The following is a 16,187-nucleotide window of genomic DNA, read 5'->3' as shown; positions in this document are numbered from 1 at the left end:
CTTGAGTTGTTCCACACCAAACTGGTCAAACCATGTCCTTATGGAGCTGTCTTTGTGCACAGCCATGGTGAAACCGAAAAGGGCCTTCACTAAACTGTTACCACAAGGTGGGAAAAACGCGCAATGGGGGAGATTTACTAAAACTGGGGAGTGCAGAATTGGGTGCAGCTGTGTATGGCAGCCAATCAGCTTCTAACTTCAGCTTGTTCAATTCAGCTTTGACAATAAAACCTGGAAGCTTATTTGTTTCTATGCAACGCTGCACCAGATTTTGCATTCTCCAGTTTTAGTAAATCTCCCATAATGTCTTTGTATTTTGTAGTATTTATTTATTTATTTTATTTATTTCAGGTACTTATATAGCGCCGTCAATTTACGCAGCGCTTTACATATATATATTATACATTCACATCAGTCCCTATACCCTCAAGGAGCTTACAATCTAAGGTCCCTAACTCACATTCATACCTATACTAGGGCCGATTTAGACAGGATCCAATTAACCTACCAGCATGTCTTTTGGAGTGTGGGAGGAAACCGGAGTACCCGGAGGAAACCCACGCAGACACAGGGAGAACATGCAAACTCCAGGCAGGTAGTGTCGTGGTCGGGATTCGAACCAGCGACCCTTCTTACTGCTAGGCGAGAGTGCTACCCACTGCGCCACTGTGCCGCCCATAGTATTAGTATTGACAGTACCTCTGGAAACACCAGAACTCAATCATTTGGAGGGGTATCCCAAAACATTTGGCCATATATCAACCTCAGTTTCACCCCACTTGAACTTTTGGTCCAACTCTAGTTTTGTATTTTCCAGCCTAGGTGGCCTAGAGAATTCAGACCCTTAGCAGTCTATCCAGTCCAAAGCCGCCAAGCAGCTGTGAAATTTGTACGATCTGAGATATATGAAAAGCAAGTAGTGTTGATGGTAAATAATGCTTTATTTTGTCATGCCTGCCCTATGATAACGACAACTTCATCAAGCTTCTGGCATGCTCAGATCTGTAATTTTCACCTTTAATTTCTGGACAAAATATTCAATCCATAAATAAAAAAGAATTGAATCTGTATCCTTAAAAAATAGCCTGTGAAACCAGGCTTCGCTTGCCTGTAAAATTTGCACCAATTTTTGCGTGGTTATGAATTCAATTACAGACAGTACAGGCATGGGATATTTTATTTGTAACCGTCGTATCTGGAGAGCTGTAAAGATCTGGAAAATTATTTCAGCTGTGCCATGAGTATGTCAAATATAGACTCCTCACCAAGCATTTTCTTCTAAAGCCACAAAGGCGGATATAAAAGACACAAATATTGCAGCTCTTATATTCATCAATATGTCATTTCATGTACTTTTTTAAACATGAAAAGTATTTGAATTTGACTATAAGCCTCTTACAATTCCTGCACACCAGATTCCAGACTTGGAGAGGGGGAAGAAGGACAAGGAGCCAATTGATTAATTTACTGACGAGAAGCATGTTGATAGGAAAAAAGAGCAGAGTGACAGATAGGTGAGCTTATCAGTCTTCTGCTTCTCTTTACAGGTAGATTTGGGTCCCAGGATGATGCTGGCTATAACCACACTTTGGCCTCCAGAAGTTAGTACAGGGCTAATGCCATTGCCCATGCACTTGTTTACGTACATCCCTAAGGGGGAGTACAGCTATGGAGGGCCCCCTAGTGGTAGAAGAATATTTGACATACTGGGCTGTATATACATTGGTGCAACCAGCTAAATGGATACATGGTTGTGCAGTTTAATATCGTTATTAACCCCCTATCTCACAAACCTTCAGGTGCTCAACCTTCCAAATAATTGATCCCATGCCTGTACAACAAACTGATTTGGCAAGAGTTATTATATACAATTTATCCAATGATGCTTAGCCCACAATAAAATAAACCTAAATGTAGATTTTTCTAAACATTCTGCATTTGTTTTTATACACAGGGTGAAGCTACAAGACCCAAATCCTACCCCGAGGACCATCCCCGCTCTCGCTCACCTCTGCTGGATGTAAGTCCTACATTTATGTCACCCTTATCTGATTTTCTCTGTGAAAGGTACACACAGAGCCTGGGATATTATTATCCAGTGCAGATTACGCTAGTTTTCAATGAAATCATGATCTAGAAATAGTTACTTATCAATTCAGCTCCCATTGCGCTGAGGAATGAGGAACAGTAAAAAAGGAATAATTACATGCAGCACACACTTGTGTTTTTAAAGCTGAACTCCAGGCAAACTGATAAATACACAGATGAAATACATATATGGAAGGTATTTTATCTTTCAAAGTATTTGGATATCTGTCCATCCAGAGTTATGCAGCTCTGCCATATAATACAGCCTCATCTGGTAGGGCAGGAGACTTGGCTTTTCTCTGCTGAAGTTAGGCAACAATTGCAGGTCTTGGACCTCCTTCAACCTGTGATTGGTGACCGAAAGAGAAGTAGAAGACTGATGTGCTTATCTCTCTGTCACTCTACTTTCTTCACCAATCAGCATGTTCCTTGTTAGTTTTATTTTTATTTTTTTATCTGTACTGGACTATGTGCTCGCAGGAACTGGAGTTCTGCTTTAAACCATATTTTATAATTGAAGAGAAGCTGAAGAGTGATTTAATTAAATATGAGTGTCATTGTAGAGCAAAGTTTATAAATGGGAAATATAATATATAAATATACACATTTGTATTCAGACACAGGATAGACAGCGATGTCACACTGATCCAACTTCAAGGACAGAAATTCCGGACTGCAAGCCTTTAAATCTTTTGATGGTAAGAATACCAAAAAATGTTCTTCTTTTTATTATGCCCACGTCGGCTTCATTCAGAGCAGAAAAAAAGACTATACTATTGCAAGTTTATTAAAAAAAAAAAAATTACTAAAACTGAAGCACTCAGAATCTGGTGCAGCTGTGCATGGTAGCAAATCAGCTTCTAACTTCAGTTTGTTCAATTAAGCTTTGACAAAAAACAAACCTGGAAGCTGATAGGTTCCTATGTAGAGCTGCACCAGATTTTGCACTCTCCAGTTTTAGTAAATCAATTCCTATGGATCATGCCCCGAATCATATATTATTATTTTTTTCTAATAAATAAAGTTAAAACTTGTCATTAATTAAAAAAAAAATCTACAAAATGAAAATGGACATATCCCATAGATATATTAATGCAGAATGTGTGGAGTTTAGGTGACACCCGTTAGGGGCTTAACTTAATGTGTATCTAAAACTATCTTTTTAAGCTTTGGTTAGAACGGGGAAGGGTTATTGCATAATATTATTTATTATTCATTTTATATTGTTTTTATTATTTAATAGCATGGTGGTAGAGGAGATATGAATCTGAATATTGGGTTGGCAGCTTTTACACACTGAGGGATTTCCTCAATTGTCTTGTGTTGTGATGAGGATGAGCGAGGCTAGACCTGTAGAGCCACACTGTAATATTCAAGTCCAGACACAATTTTATTCCAGTGATAGATCGTTTACAAAAGCCAACAATTTATGGGGGATGCACTCCCTAGGACTAAAATGTAACATAAATTATGCAACATAATATAATTATTATTTGTATCTTCCTATTTTTATGTAGCATAACTTTATCAACAAAACAAACGTATTAATTATTATTTTTTAAGTTCCTATTTTTATGTAACATAAATCTATCAATCTTATTTTATAAACAATTATCACTTATCAATCAATATTATTTTTATGTTACTATTTAGCCCTGGTGAAGGGGGCAGCCCCTGAAACAAGTTGGCTTTGTAAACATTTTTTCTTTGAAATAAACGTGTATCTGGACTTGAGTCTTGAATCTTAAATCATGTCAACAATACTAAAGTATGGGCAGTGCCCCTTACATAATTGAAGATGCAAGAGAAACAAGGTATATTACACATCAAGATCAGTTCAGTTCAGATCAGATTTGCTATTGCTATCAGCAGTCTCAGTGCTGGTCAGCTCTTTCTTGTCTTACATCCTCTTTCAGGGCAGAATTACCGTTTCTAAACCCCAGGTGCCCAAATATTGGCCCGAGTGTGGTGGTACTGTGTGGTACTTGGGCCTCCACAGACAGGGATCTGTCTTGGTGCTTACTGAAACCAATGAGGAAAAATATACTTTAGATTGGCTTTAAACTGGTAAATGGTTTGGTTTATTTTTTTTAGCTATCTATTTTTTTTTTATGTGTTTTCCACTTTTTTAATGGATCTTGCTGAGAGAAATATTAGATGCGGAACAAGCCATTTTTGAGAGGGGCATAGGGAGCCAAAAAAACTAAGCCTTGACTTGTATATGGATAGTTAATAATAGAGATCTCTAGCAGCCTCACATAATGGGGTTGATTTACAAAAACTGAAAAGTGCTAAATCTGGTGCAGCTGTGCATGCATCCAATCAGCTTCTAACTTCTCTAACTTCAGCTTGTTCAATTAAGCTTTGACAATAAAACCTGGAAGCTGATTGGTTTGTGTGCAGAGTTGCACTAGATTTTGCACTCTCCAGTTTTAGTAAATCCCCTCAATGGGTCACCAGGCTCCGACTGTCTCCTGAAGCAAGTTCCCAGTCTCCAGTAACTCCTATATATGTTTACAGTCTCTGACCATCTCCTGTTTCATGTCTTTCTGTCGCGTTGAATTCATTGAAAATTCTGTGTGGCCCTTTGGTGCCTGTACTTGAGGGCCCTTTTATCAATTTATAACTGTTCTAAAGCTATAGGTCATGCTACCATGACAGGCACATTGACAAAATCTACAATTAAGAAGTATTGTTGAGACAGTGCTACCAATGTAGGATTTCAAAAAGGTCAAATCCTTAAAGCAGAACAGAGTAAGGGAGGTTCCTAACCCCTGTAAGGTTTATTTTTTCCATCTGTGTCCCATTGGGGAGATTTCCCTTCACTTCCTGTCCAATAGCCAAAACAGGAAGTGAGAGGAAATCCCTTCAAAGCAAGGGAGTCCTGTATCACCAGAACTAGTGACCCCATTGGAATATTTTCCCTCTATTATTTTTCTGGGGGCAACCCAAAATTTTGGATTTTTTTTTTTTACTTTCACTTTCAATGATAATGGTAAACAGGACAAAACAGAGAGGGTGAATCTCCCTAATGGGGGCACAGACAGCAATAAAACCTGTCAGGTGTTCTAATCCTTTTTCCCTTTATCCAAAACTAAAACAAAGTTTTACCTTTAGCTATAATTTTTTTTTTGACTAAATGTCTTTTATAAACCTACTTTATGCATTTAAAAAGTATTCAGGAGTAGTAAAAAAATATATATTTTCTGATATGTTCTAGTATATGTTGCAAATATATATTGTATATAATATAATAATATACTATAATAATATATATATAATATATATTGTGTTTCTGTTGTGTAGACAGAGCCAAACCTACCGCAAGAGCGAAAGAGATCTAAGACATGTAGTGATGCCATACCAGCCAGGAACTCCCTAAAGAAAGATTTTAGAAGATTATCCCTGTCAGATAAGGTAATATAAATTAAGCCAATGGAAACCCTAATGCCCCATACACACTGAGACATTTTTCAGCTAAAAACAGCGCCTGTAAAAGCCCGAAAAATGCCTCATCTGCAGTCCCAGTGTGAAATCTTTCACACTGGGTCGCTGCATTGGCAAGACGTTAAAAAAGTCCTCCAAGCAGCATCTTTGGGGCGGTGGAGGAGCAGTGCATACACCGCTCCTTCACAGTCCCTGCCCATTGAAATGAATGGACACCGCTGCAGAAGCGCCTGCAAAGCGCTTCGGCAGCGGCGCTACATGGGTGCTATTAACCCTTTCCTCTGCTGCTAGCAGATGTTAAAAGCTCCCCGCTAGCGCCCAAAAAGCGCCGGTACAACGGCACTAAAATTAGCATCGATTTACCGCTAACGCGGCTGCGGCTGCAATGGGTAAGGGCAACTGAATAACATTTAGTTTGCTAAAACACTGTAAATCATAAACAATTGCTATTTTTTAATATATAAAATACTGTTTAATCTATTTTATCATTTGTTTTATCTTGATTCTGATCTCACTGCAAATTGAGTTCAGGTGTTTCCAGTGAGGGGTTCTATTATTACCACAACATACAAAGTTATTTTCGACAAACTGTGCTTCCAACATTGTGGTAACAGTTTAGTGAAGGCCCTTTTCTGTTCCACCATGACTGTGCCCCTGTGTACACAGCAAGCTCCATAAAGACATGGTTTGACTAGTTTGGTGTGATGGATGAGAAGTTTTTAATTGGTGTTGATTTATCCCAAAGGTGTTCAGTACAGTTGAAGTCAGGGCTCTGTGCAGGTCACTGAAGTTCCTCTACACCAAAATGTTCAATCCATGTGTTTATGGAGCTGGATTTACCAGCCTCTGCTCCTCTGGGAAGACATTCCATAAGCTTGTAGAATGTGTTTGTGGAAATTTGTACTCATTCAGCCAGAAGAGCATTTGTCAAGTCAAGTATTTAGGTTGCACAGCGTTCAGTTGGCCTTCCAAGTCACATCAAAGGTGTTCAGTAGGGTTGAGGTCAGGGATCTGTACAGGCCACTCGAGGTCCTGCATACCAAACCTTGGTCAAGCCATGTCTTTATGGAGCTGGCTTTGTGCACAGTCATGCTGGAACAGAAAAGGGTCTTCCCCAAACAACTTCCACAAGGTTGGAAGTGAACAATTGTCTAAAATGTCTTTGTATCATGTAGTATTGACAATAACCTCTATTCAAAACAACAGAACTCAATCATTTGCAGGGGGATCCATATACTTTATTCTGACCTTTTCTATACCAAGCCTTTTGAAATTGCTTTACAGCAGGAGACAACCAGTGTAGATACGGCTTACTACAGCGACACAGAAATCTATGATGTACCAAGGCCTGGGGTAAGACCGCTGTTTTGTCTCTTGTATAAATTAGTCCATATATCAGATATCCAAATTCTGCCATATTAAACAATGAACTCTCATAATTCCCAAAGCAAAGCTTTCAGGAATATAATTTTTAAACTCTACAACGGGGTCTTATTGCAAAGAATCCATGAAAAACTGCTTTGGTATTGAGAATTTAACAATTGGCATCCAATGTTCTGTTGTTTCCCCAAAACTTTGTGACACAGCTGTATAAATTGCTTTTTTTGCAATTGCTTATGCATAGATCAATCACAAATTGCTAAATATATGGCCACCATTAGAGAGATATCACAGTAGAGTAGATTGCAGATCACTAGAAAGGGAAAAATGTCACTCCATGTACAACTGGTCTGAGTGGGTTTAGTGTGTGACAACTAACGTGACTAACGTGACTCTATTTATTGGCGTATAACACGCACTTTTCACCCTGAAAATCAGGTGCAAATAGCGTGTGCATGTTATACGCCAATACTTCAATTTTAGCTGCCTCTGAGGGGACAGGGAGGGGGGCGGGATGAGCGCCGTCAGATTACATACAGTGGGAATCTCCTGTTAACTTGGTGGCCTCTGTAATAGGAAGTCCCGTCTCCTGGGCCGCCATTGGACCACTGTTCTGTCTATCATAAGAGATTCTCACTGTATGTAATCTGTCGGTGCTCATCCCACCCCACCTCCCCCTCCCTGTCCCCTCTAGGCTGCAGATGGGCATCAATCAGGCTGCACTGATGGTAATGGTGAAGCTGCTGCATTGATGGCAATGGTGAGGCTGCTGCATTGAGGGCAGTTGTGAGGCTGCATTGATGTGGACTGATGAGGCTGCATTGATGGCACTTGTGAGGCTGCAGATGGGCATTGATCAGGCTGCATTGATGACAATGGTGAGGCTGTAGGTGGGCACTGACCCTTATTTTGCTTCAAAGTTCCTTATTTAAAATTACATTTTTTTTCCTGAAACTTCCCTCTTAAAATTAATGTGCGTGTTATACACCTGTGCGTGTTATATGCTGATAAATACGGGTATATTAAATGCAATGATTTCACTTTTTAAATAGTGTCTTTCTGATTTTCGTAGCTTAATCACTTATCGGTGGACTATACTGAGGAGGAAGAAGACTTTGATTTCCCAGATGAGAACGTGTATATGTGCATGGAGCAAATGTAAGCATGACTTTGCATCTTTTGTAGAGAGAAAAGGGCTGATATCAGCAAAAAGATGTTTTCTAATAATTTAAAGATAAACTGTATTTTATTTTAAGGGAGTGTATACTTTAAGATTTTAAATATTTTTTTTTAGGGACTGAATGATTTAAAGAGGAGTTCCGGCCCCCCACCACCAAAAATTCAACGTCAGCTGCTACAAACACTGTAGCTGGTGACTTTTAATATTAGGGCACTTACCTATCCATGGAGCCCGCAATGTCTTTACTCAAGCCAATTCTTGAATCAGCTCTCGGGTGCTGGCGCCTCCATCTTGGCTAAGGGAAATCAGCAGTGAAGCCTTGCGGCTTCACAGCCGGCTTCCTACTGCACATGCGTGAACCACGCTGCGCTTTGTGAGTGGGCCGGCTGCGGGGGAAGGAGAAAGGGGCTGAGACTGAAGTGGGAACTGGTACCTGTCAAAACCAGGTACCCGCTCCCCCCCCCCAAAAAGGTGCCAAATCTGGCAGCGGAGAGGGGGAGAAGGAAGACAAGCGGAGCTTTCAGATGTTATTAACCCAACATAACTTTTACATTTTCACTTTCCCGCTGTTTAAAGTAGAACTATAGGCAAAACTTTTTTTTTCACTTTGGATAGAGTAAGGGAGGGTTATAATCTGTCTAATTTTTGGAAAAAAAAAATTGTTGCCATCTGTGTTACATTGGGGAGATTTAACTTCACCTCCTGAAGCTAAAACAGGAAGTGGGAGGAAATCCCCATGGGAAGATTTCAAGATTTCTCCTCTATTCTTTTTCTGGGGACAAGCCAAACTTTGGGGTTTTCTTTTACTTTCAATAATAATGGTAAACAGGACAAATAGAGAGGGGGAATCTCTCTAGCGGAGACACAGACAGCAATAAAAACCTAATAGGTGTTCGAAACCCTCTCCACTCTATCCAAAACTAAAAACAAATGTTTTGCCTTTACTTACACTTTAAAGTGGTTGTAAACGCAGAAAAAAAACCCCCTGGCAAACAAAGGCATAATGAGCTAGTATGCATTGCATACTAGCTCATTATGAAATACTTACCTTAGATCAAAGCTATTGCAGTGGTCCCCGCACACTGCTGTGACTGGTGACATGTCTCCCGGAGTTAGCTATTTCCGGGTTCATGGGCTCTGGCGCTGTTATTGGCCAGAGCGCACGGGAGCCACCGGTCATGGCGCGGCTCCTGACCGGGCCATTTCTTCAGTGCGCATGTGCCGATGACGTTGACACATGCGGATACAGTGAATATCTCCTAAACTGTGCAAGTTTAGGAGATATTCAGGGTACCTACAGGTAAGCCTTATTATAGGCTTACCTGTAGGTAAAAGTGGTGTAACAGGGTTTACAACCACTTTAATATTTACATCACTGTATTTCATATATAACTCCTTTGACTGGTCGTGTGTGTATCAGGGACAGGGAATAGAATCTTTTTCAAAGAAAAGTATGCTGGCTGCTATTGAGTGACAGCCCCAGGAAAAGCATGGCGGGGTTGATTTACTAAAACTAGAGAGTGCAAAATCTGGTGTAGCTGTGCATGGTAGCCAATCAGCTTCTAACTTCAGCTCCTTCAATTAAGCTTTGACAATAAAACCTGGAAGCTGATTGGTTTCTATGCAGTGATGCACCAGATTTTGCACTCTCCACTTTTAGTAAATCAACCTTCTGTCAAAAAAGTGTCAGAATTCCATACATCTATACCTGTTCCTGGCCAAGGACTCAAAGCATTGACTCCAAAGCCTCAACATGGAGGCTAGGGAAATGCCATTCTCAAAAACAGTGTCCAGCTATGAGTCCCCTTGAGTCCCCTTTGAATATTTTTTTTGTTCTCTTTTTTGATCTGTTCAGATGATCATCCCCTTCAAGAGTGGTCGGCACAGCTGGTTGATGTCTGCCACGGTCACATAAATGTGTATATAAACTAGTGTTTTTCCATATGATGGGCAGGAAAGGCTGAGACAGGAATTTGTGATTTTGGAGTCTAAACAAAGTTCTTAATGGAAGATAAAAGATCCATTTTTTTTCTTTCTTTACAGACCGCAGGACTTTTCGGACTCTTTTGAGGACTCAGATACAAATATTGGGGACTCCACAGACCAAACGCAGATCCCCCTTGATGCACAGGAGAGCTTGTGGTAAGAAAAAGTAGAGTACGGAATGGTGGGGAAATCTGATATACAAATTAGACAGCAAGATGGAAATCTGCCTAGAAAATACAATGCCTTCAACATCCAAACACCTGCCATCTTCTCAACCATGAACACAATATCACACTCCCAATTCTTAAACAAGCCCCCAAATCTGCCTAAACTATGCAGAGATGTGGCTTAAAGAAGAATCTATCATTTATTTATTTATTTATTTTTACAGTTCTTTAGCCTGTGTTACATAGTACATTGTCCTGAGACAAGCAACGGCAAGAGTGATGCACAGGCTGACATGACCTCACTCCCTCTGCATTTCTCTTGTCATTGCTTGTCTCGAGAGTGCTCACAGCTGAAGCAAGCCTAGCTATGAATCAGCAGTCTCATAGCTATTGTTGGATTGGCTGCAGCAGGAGGGAAGGGGGCCTGATCGGATCTCAAAACTGTGGTTGGATAGCACTTCAAAACATGGGACAAAGAACTACAAGTACTATGGGGGGGGGGGGGGGAGGAGACACAGAACTGTACAAATTATAATGAAAGGTCTTGTTAAAGGAGGGCCTGTGTCTTTGTAGCAGACTGATTACTGCAATGGAAGATATTCTGGTCCTTGGAAAAACATAGAGAGGTATCTTAAACCTAATACTGCAGTATACATGGACACAAAAATTCCCTAACACCAGCCAGCCCGATTAATGCCTATTTGTAACATGAAAACAAATAAAAAACACAGACATCTCAGTTGCCCACATGCCGTACTCTCAGGCCGAGGTTCCTTCAGAAAGTGTGGCCCTAATCTAATATTTTATCTAGAACTCTGCTGGTTTGTAGGGAAGTGAATTCTCTCTGGACTGAGCAGCGTTCACAGAATAACAAAGTGAGCACCGTTCAGTCCTGGAGTACTGTCAGCCCAGACTGCATTAAATGTGCCCATTGGGGGGTGGTATAAATGACAGGCTGGGCTCACAGGAAATGGGCATTATGATGCAAGTCTTCTGCCGTCTTGTTCTGCCCAAAGAGGACTGCTAGTGTTAGAACATGGAGAGAGTAAGTAGAACTCAGCAGTGGGTGAGCGGAACTAAGAAAAAATAAAAGAAAAAAAATAAAGGTATACTTAAGAGGTATTGACAAAAAGTGTTCGTCTTTTCCAGCCAGCCGGTACAGAAGAGCCCTTTGAAAGAGCCCTGGGGCCATCCTAAAAGAAATCCATGAGACTAAACTCTGACTTTAAAGTCAGAATTCTGTATTGCATTTAAAAATTAGAATCCTGATATTGAAAGTCAAAATTCTAAAGTTAAACGTCAGAAATCTAAGATTAAAAGTCATAAATCTGAGGTTAAAGACCTCCAGCCAGCCTGTATAGAAGAACCCTACGAAAGAGCCCTGGGGTCATCGTAAAATAAATGTATTAAATAAAATTCTGACTTTAAAAGTCAGAATTCTGATATTGAAAATCAGAATTCTAAGGTTAAACATCATAAATCTGAGATTAAAGACTTCCATCCAGCCGGTAGAGAAAAATTGTACGAAAGAGCCCTGGGGCCATCCTAAAAGAAATTTATGAAACTAAATTCTGACTTTTAAAGTCAGAATTCTGTATTGCATTTAAAAGTCAGAATTCTGATATTGAAAGTTGGAATTCTAAGATTAAAATCAGCACAGTGTTGATCTCAGCAGCCAGCTTTCTCTTCCTGACTTGACCTGCTCAAATTTACCATAATAATACTCTTCCTAAATGCCCCATAACCGGTAGAGTAGGGTCGGAAGCACCTGGGAATGTAACTAATGTTCACGTTTCCTTTACAGTTCAGAGGAGCAGAACAACCACTGTCCAGCAAAACCTCCCCGGAACTACAGAATTATAAAATCAAGCAGGTCCCCAATATTACAGAGAAGTCAGCTGAAGAGAGCTTACATCCTGAAAATGATGTAGTAAGTAAATTCTCTAGAGCTGGCATAATTCTACAAAAAATATTGGACAGTGTTGCTCATTGTTAAAATATATCTAAAGCCAATAAGTAGGGCAGTAATAGAGTTTATGTATTAAAAAAGAAATTAACAGTATAAATGTTGGATTTTAATATTTATCTGCTCTATAAGGATGGCTGGGTAGCAGAATCTGGGACTTGGGTCCACTATAAGTGATAGACAGACACAATTTGATAACCAGTTTCCTTTTCTTTATTTTTTAGTGAACAAGATTCTTCGGATTATGTGAAAATGCATCTTACCATCCCAACGACTCACCTAAGGAATTACTTCAATATTCAGGAGGTCGGAGATCGCTTATGGTAAGAACCGCATGTCAAGATTAGGGGCTACATGTTTATGTTATCTTTATGTTATCATTTGTTTTCTGTTATTTTCTTTTTTTTTTGGTCAAGTGTCCATTCGCTCAAAAGTGATTCTCCAGTTGTAGTTGGGCTCTACCACCCCTGGGTTATCACATCTATTTGCACTCTAATAGTGAAACCTTCCTGCCATAATTTCTGACTCAATTTCCACTGACCTTTGGGTGTTCCAGTTCCTCCACCACAAACTCGCTCATCCATGTCTTTATGCACTTTGCTTTGTGCACTGGTGTGCAGTCATATTGGAACAGCAAGGGGTCATCCCCAAATTGTTCCCACAAAGTTGGGAGCATGAAATTGCCCAAAATGTCTTGGTATGCTGATACCTTAAGAGTTCCCGTCACTGGAACTAAGGGGCCAAACCCAACCCCTGAAAAACAACCCCACACCATAATCCCCCCTCCACCAAATGATTTGGATCAGTGTACAAAGCAAGGTCCATAAAGACATGGATGAGCGAGTTTGGGGTGAAGAAACTTGACTGGCCTGCACAGAGTCCTGACCTCAAACCGATGGAACATCTTTGGGATGAATTAGAGTGGAGACTGCGAGCCAGGCCTTCTCATCCACATCAGTGCCTGACCTCACAAATGTTCTTTTGGAAGATTGTTCAAACATTCCCATAGACACACTCCTAAACCTTGTGGCCAGCCTTCCCAGAAGAGTTGAAACTGTTATTGCTGCAAAGGGTGGGCCAACTCAATATTGTACTCTACGGACTAAGACTGGGATGCCATTAAAGTTCATGTGTGTGTAAACAGGGCCATCTTTTCGCATGGGCACGCTGGGCAGTTGCCCGGGGGCCCCACTTGCCTGGGGGCCCCACCAGCCAAGCATCATTCTGCCACATTGTGCCAGTGCTGCAATGGAGTCACCAGCGTGGGGCCACAACCCCCCCCCCAATTTTACTCTGTGCCCCCCACAAATATCTCCCGCTTACACGCTTACACAAAATTAGTGCTTTTGTACTGTCCCATTTCAATCTGTAATTTCTTGTTTTTCAATTTCTTGCTTTTCAAGCTCGTGTTATATTGTCCAAACATTGTGTTAATGTTTAAGCACTGATTTTGTTGGAAGTACCAATAAATATAGCCTTATTGATCATTTGGATTTTTATTCTCGTGCTTAATTGTGTAGACAGGGCCCCAGTGCACTGTATTGCCCGGGGACCTATAATGCTCTTAAGATGGCACTGTGTGTAAAGGCAGATGTACCAGTACTTTTAGCACTATAGTGTATATAATGGCTCCTTGTGCTGCTTCTCCATGGCCCAGTTAAAGCTCCCCTGTAAAGGCATGGCAAGAAGCTGATACTAGCTGTAAATCTGACCTCCAGGAGGATCTAAAATCACAAATTAAAGTGGTTCTATAGGCATCCACTTTCCGTGTAACCCCCCCCTTACCTGGCACCACTCACGATCCAGCGCTGTCACCGCTGCCAGCCCCGCTCCCTGCCCTACCTGTATTCACAGGCTTTACTGACAGCAGCGGTAGCAATTGCTGCTGTCTGTCAAACTCTGTGAGGAGGGAGCGGAGGGTGGGGCCAAGCCACGCTGTGTGTGTCTTTGGAAGCACACAACCCAGTTTGGGAGTGCACCTACACAAGGAGAAGAGGAGGAGCAGACAGTGCCGGCGGGCCCCCCCCCCCCCCCAGAAGATGAGGTACTGAGCCATGCTGTGTAAAACCATTGCACAGATCAGGTAAGTATAACATGTATGTTATTTTTTTTTAAATGTAGCTTTACAATAATTTTTAATTAGCTGTGTAATATATATATATATATATATATATATATATATATATTATATGTCATTTATTTTTATTTTTCTGTATTTTATAGCAAGAGAGAGAGATTTGTATTCATTCATTAAATATATGAACACTGTACAGTATATATGCATTTACAGTATATCATACACACACAGTATAGAAATGTAAAATGTTCTATCTTTTCTTTAACAGTGTGAGTAAGTGGAAGGGTCCTGTAGAAATTGGCTGTGTGTTCTACCATGGTGATCACATCAATGAAATTAATGGATTTCGACCTGAGAGCAGAGATTTCTTTTTTCAGATGCTGAATCTCTTCACAAGAGACAAGGTAATCACTTTGTAGTGACACACATATTAGGAATTGCTGAGACACCTGGGAGTTTGGGGTGCTCCTGCCCACCTTTGTATGTTCTAGCCCCCTATGAAATAAAAGAATAAAAATTCATATTGGGCACAGCGGGTGTGCAGATCCGGTTACTCAGCGCAGGGATGTGGGAATATCTCATAATGGGCACAGGAGATGTACAGACCCGGGGCATAGGTGTTCAGACCTGGGTGCAGGAATGTGAGAACCCCTCATAATGGGCGTGGAAAATGTACAGACCCGGGAACAGTAGGGATGGTTGTCCACCCTTATAATGGACATAGCAGGTGTTCAGACCTAGGAACTGAGTGCAGGGATGTTTGGACCCCCTTATGATGGACATAGTAGGTGTGCAGACCTGGGAACTCAGTGCAAGAATGTGGGAACCCCTCATAATGGGCACGGAAAATGTACAGACCAGAGAACTCGGTGAAGGGATGATTGGACCCTCTTATAATGGGCATAGCAGGTATGCATGTTGTGAGGGAAGAAAAAAGTCCGGACAGCCGCACACCAGGAGAATATAATCCAACGAAATTTCTTTATTGTAAAATCAGGAACAAATGCTTTGTACATGATTTGTTCCTGATTTTACAATAAAGAAATTTCGTTGGATTATATTCTCCTGGTGTGCGGCTGTCCGGACTTTTTTCTTCCCTCACAACATGGATTAGCATTAGCCAGCACCTGGGGCTTTTCAACTCTGGAGAGCAACATTCAGTTTATACCTGGTTTGGATACAACCTGGTGCGGGGAAAATGCTTGTGCTGCAGTTGCATTTCGGATTATAGCAGGTGTGCAGACCGAGGATCTCAGTGCAGGAATGTGGGAACCCCTCATAATGGGCACGGAAAATGTACAGACCAGAGAACTCGGTGAAGGGATGATTGGACCCTCTTATAATGGGCACAGTAACTTAGTTCTGGGATGGTGTTAACCCCTTACAGGGAGGGTGGCAGGCCCTTATAATAGGAATAGCAGCTGTGCAGGCCCAGGAACTCAGTGCAACGATGGTGGGAACCTGTCATAATGGGCCGTGCAGGTGTGCAGACTTGGGAACCCTAGGGAGATTAAAGGACTTCTGTTGTTATGCTTATGTTGATCTCTAGCAAATAATTAAAGATTACATGCTGTGTTTTACTGCCTGTAGGTGGACCTGGTGGTGACTCGTAATATGAAAGCTGGAGTCTTCCACTTAGAGGGTTGCAACTGTCAAACTTCATGAGAAGAGTGCCACCTGGAGGAGGAAAGGAGCACATAAGGTATAATCTGAATGCCTTCATTTTTTAAAAACTAAAAAAAGAAAAAAAAACAAAAATCTAAAAACCTAGGATCCAAATGAACCAGAAAATTCACCAGTGAATCTTCTAGATCAGTGGTTCTCAGTTCCTGTCCTCAGGGCCCACCAACAGGCCAGGTTTGTAAGGTAACTGAAATACATCACAGGTGATATCAT

At 41.0% G+C, this 16,187-nt stretch overlaps 1 protein-coding gene across 8 annotated transcripts in view; it reads left to right on the top strand.

Annotated features, from left to right (window-relative positions):
• Positions 1–16,187, top strand: part of PLEKHS1 (pleckstrin homology domain containing S1) — a 33,092-nt gene that overhangs the window by 13,093 nt on the left and 3,812 nt on the right. The window contains exons 8-18 of one of the 8 annotated variants that reach the window (XM_073595860.1): positions 818–928; positions 1,955–2,020; positions 2,706–2,786; positions 5,395–5,505; positions 6,823–6,888; positions 7,988–8,073; positions 10,139–10,237; positions 12,053–12,178; positions 12,439–12,537; positions 14,560–14,695; positions 15,882–15,993. In XM_073595860.1, the coding sequence (XP_073451961.1) occupies positions 818–928; positions 1,955–2,020; positions 2,706–2,786; positions 5,395–5,505; positions 6,823–6,888; positions 7,988–8,073; positions 10,139–10,237; positions 12,053–12,178; positions 12,439–12,537; positions 14,560–14,695; positions 15,882–15,956 (1,056 nt within the window). In that variant the 3' untranslated portion in view covers positions 15,957–15,993. Of the gene's footprint in view, positions 1–817; positions 929–1,954; positions 2,021–2,705; positions 2,787–5,394; positions 5,506–6,819; positions 6,889–7,987; positions 8,074–10,138; positions 10,238–12,052; positions 12,179–12,438; positions 12,538–14,559; positions 14,696–15,881; positions 15,994–16,187 lie in introns of all 8 variants that reach the window. The other 7 variants (XM_073595858.1, XM_073595864.1, XM_073595865.1 and 4 more) reach the window with 7 other exon arrangements.

Source organism: Aquarana catesbeiana, linkage group LG08, assembly GCF_042186555.1.
Source record: "Aquarana catesbeiana isolate 2022-GZ linkage group LG08, ASM4218655v1, whole genome shotgun sequence".
Taxonomy (NCBI): Eukaryota; Metazoa; Chordata; class Amphibia; order Anura; family Ranidae; genus Aquarana; species Aquarana catesbeiana.
Note: the sequence above shows the minus strand (reverse complement) of the source record. Positions and strands in the feature narration are given on the sequence as shown.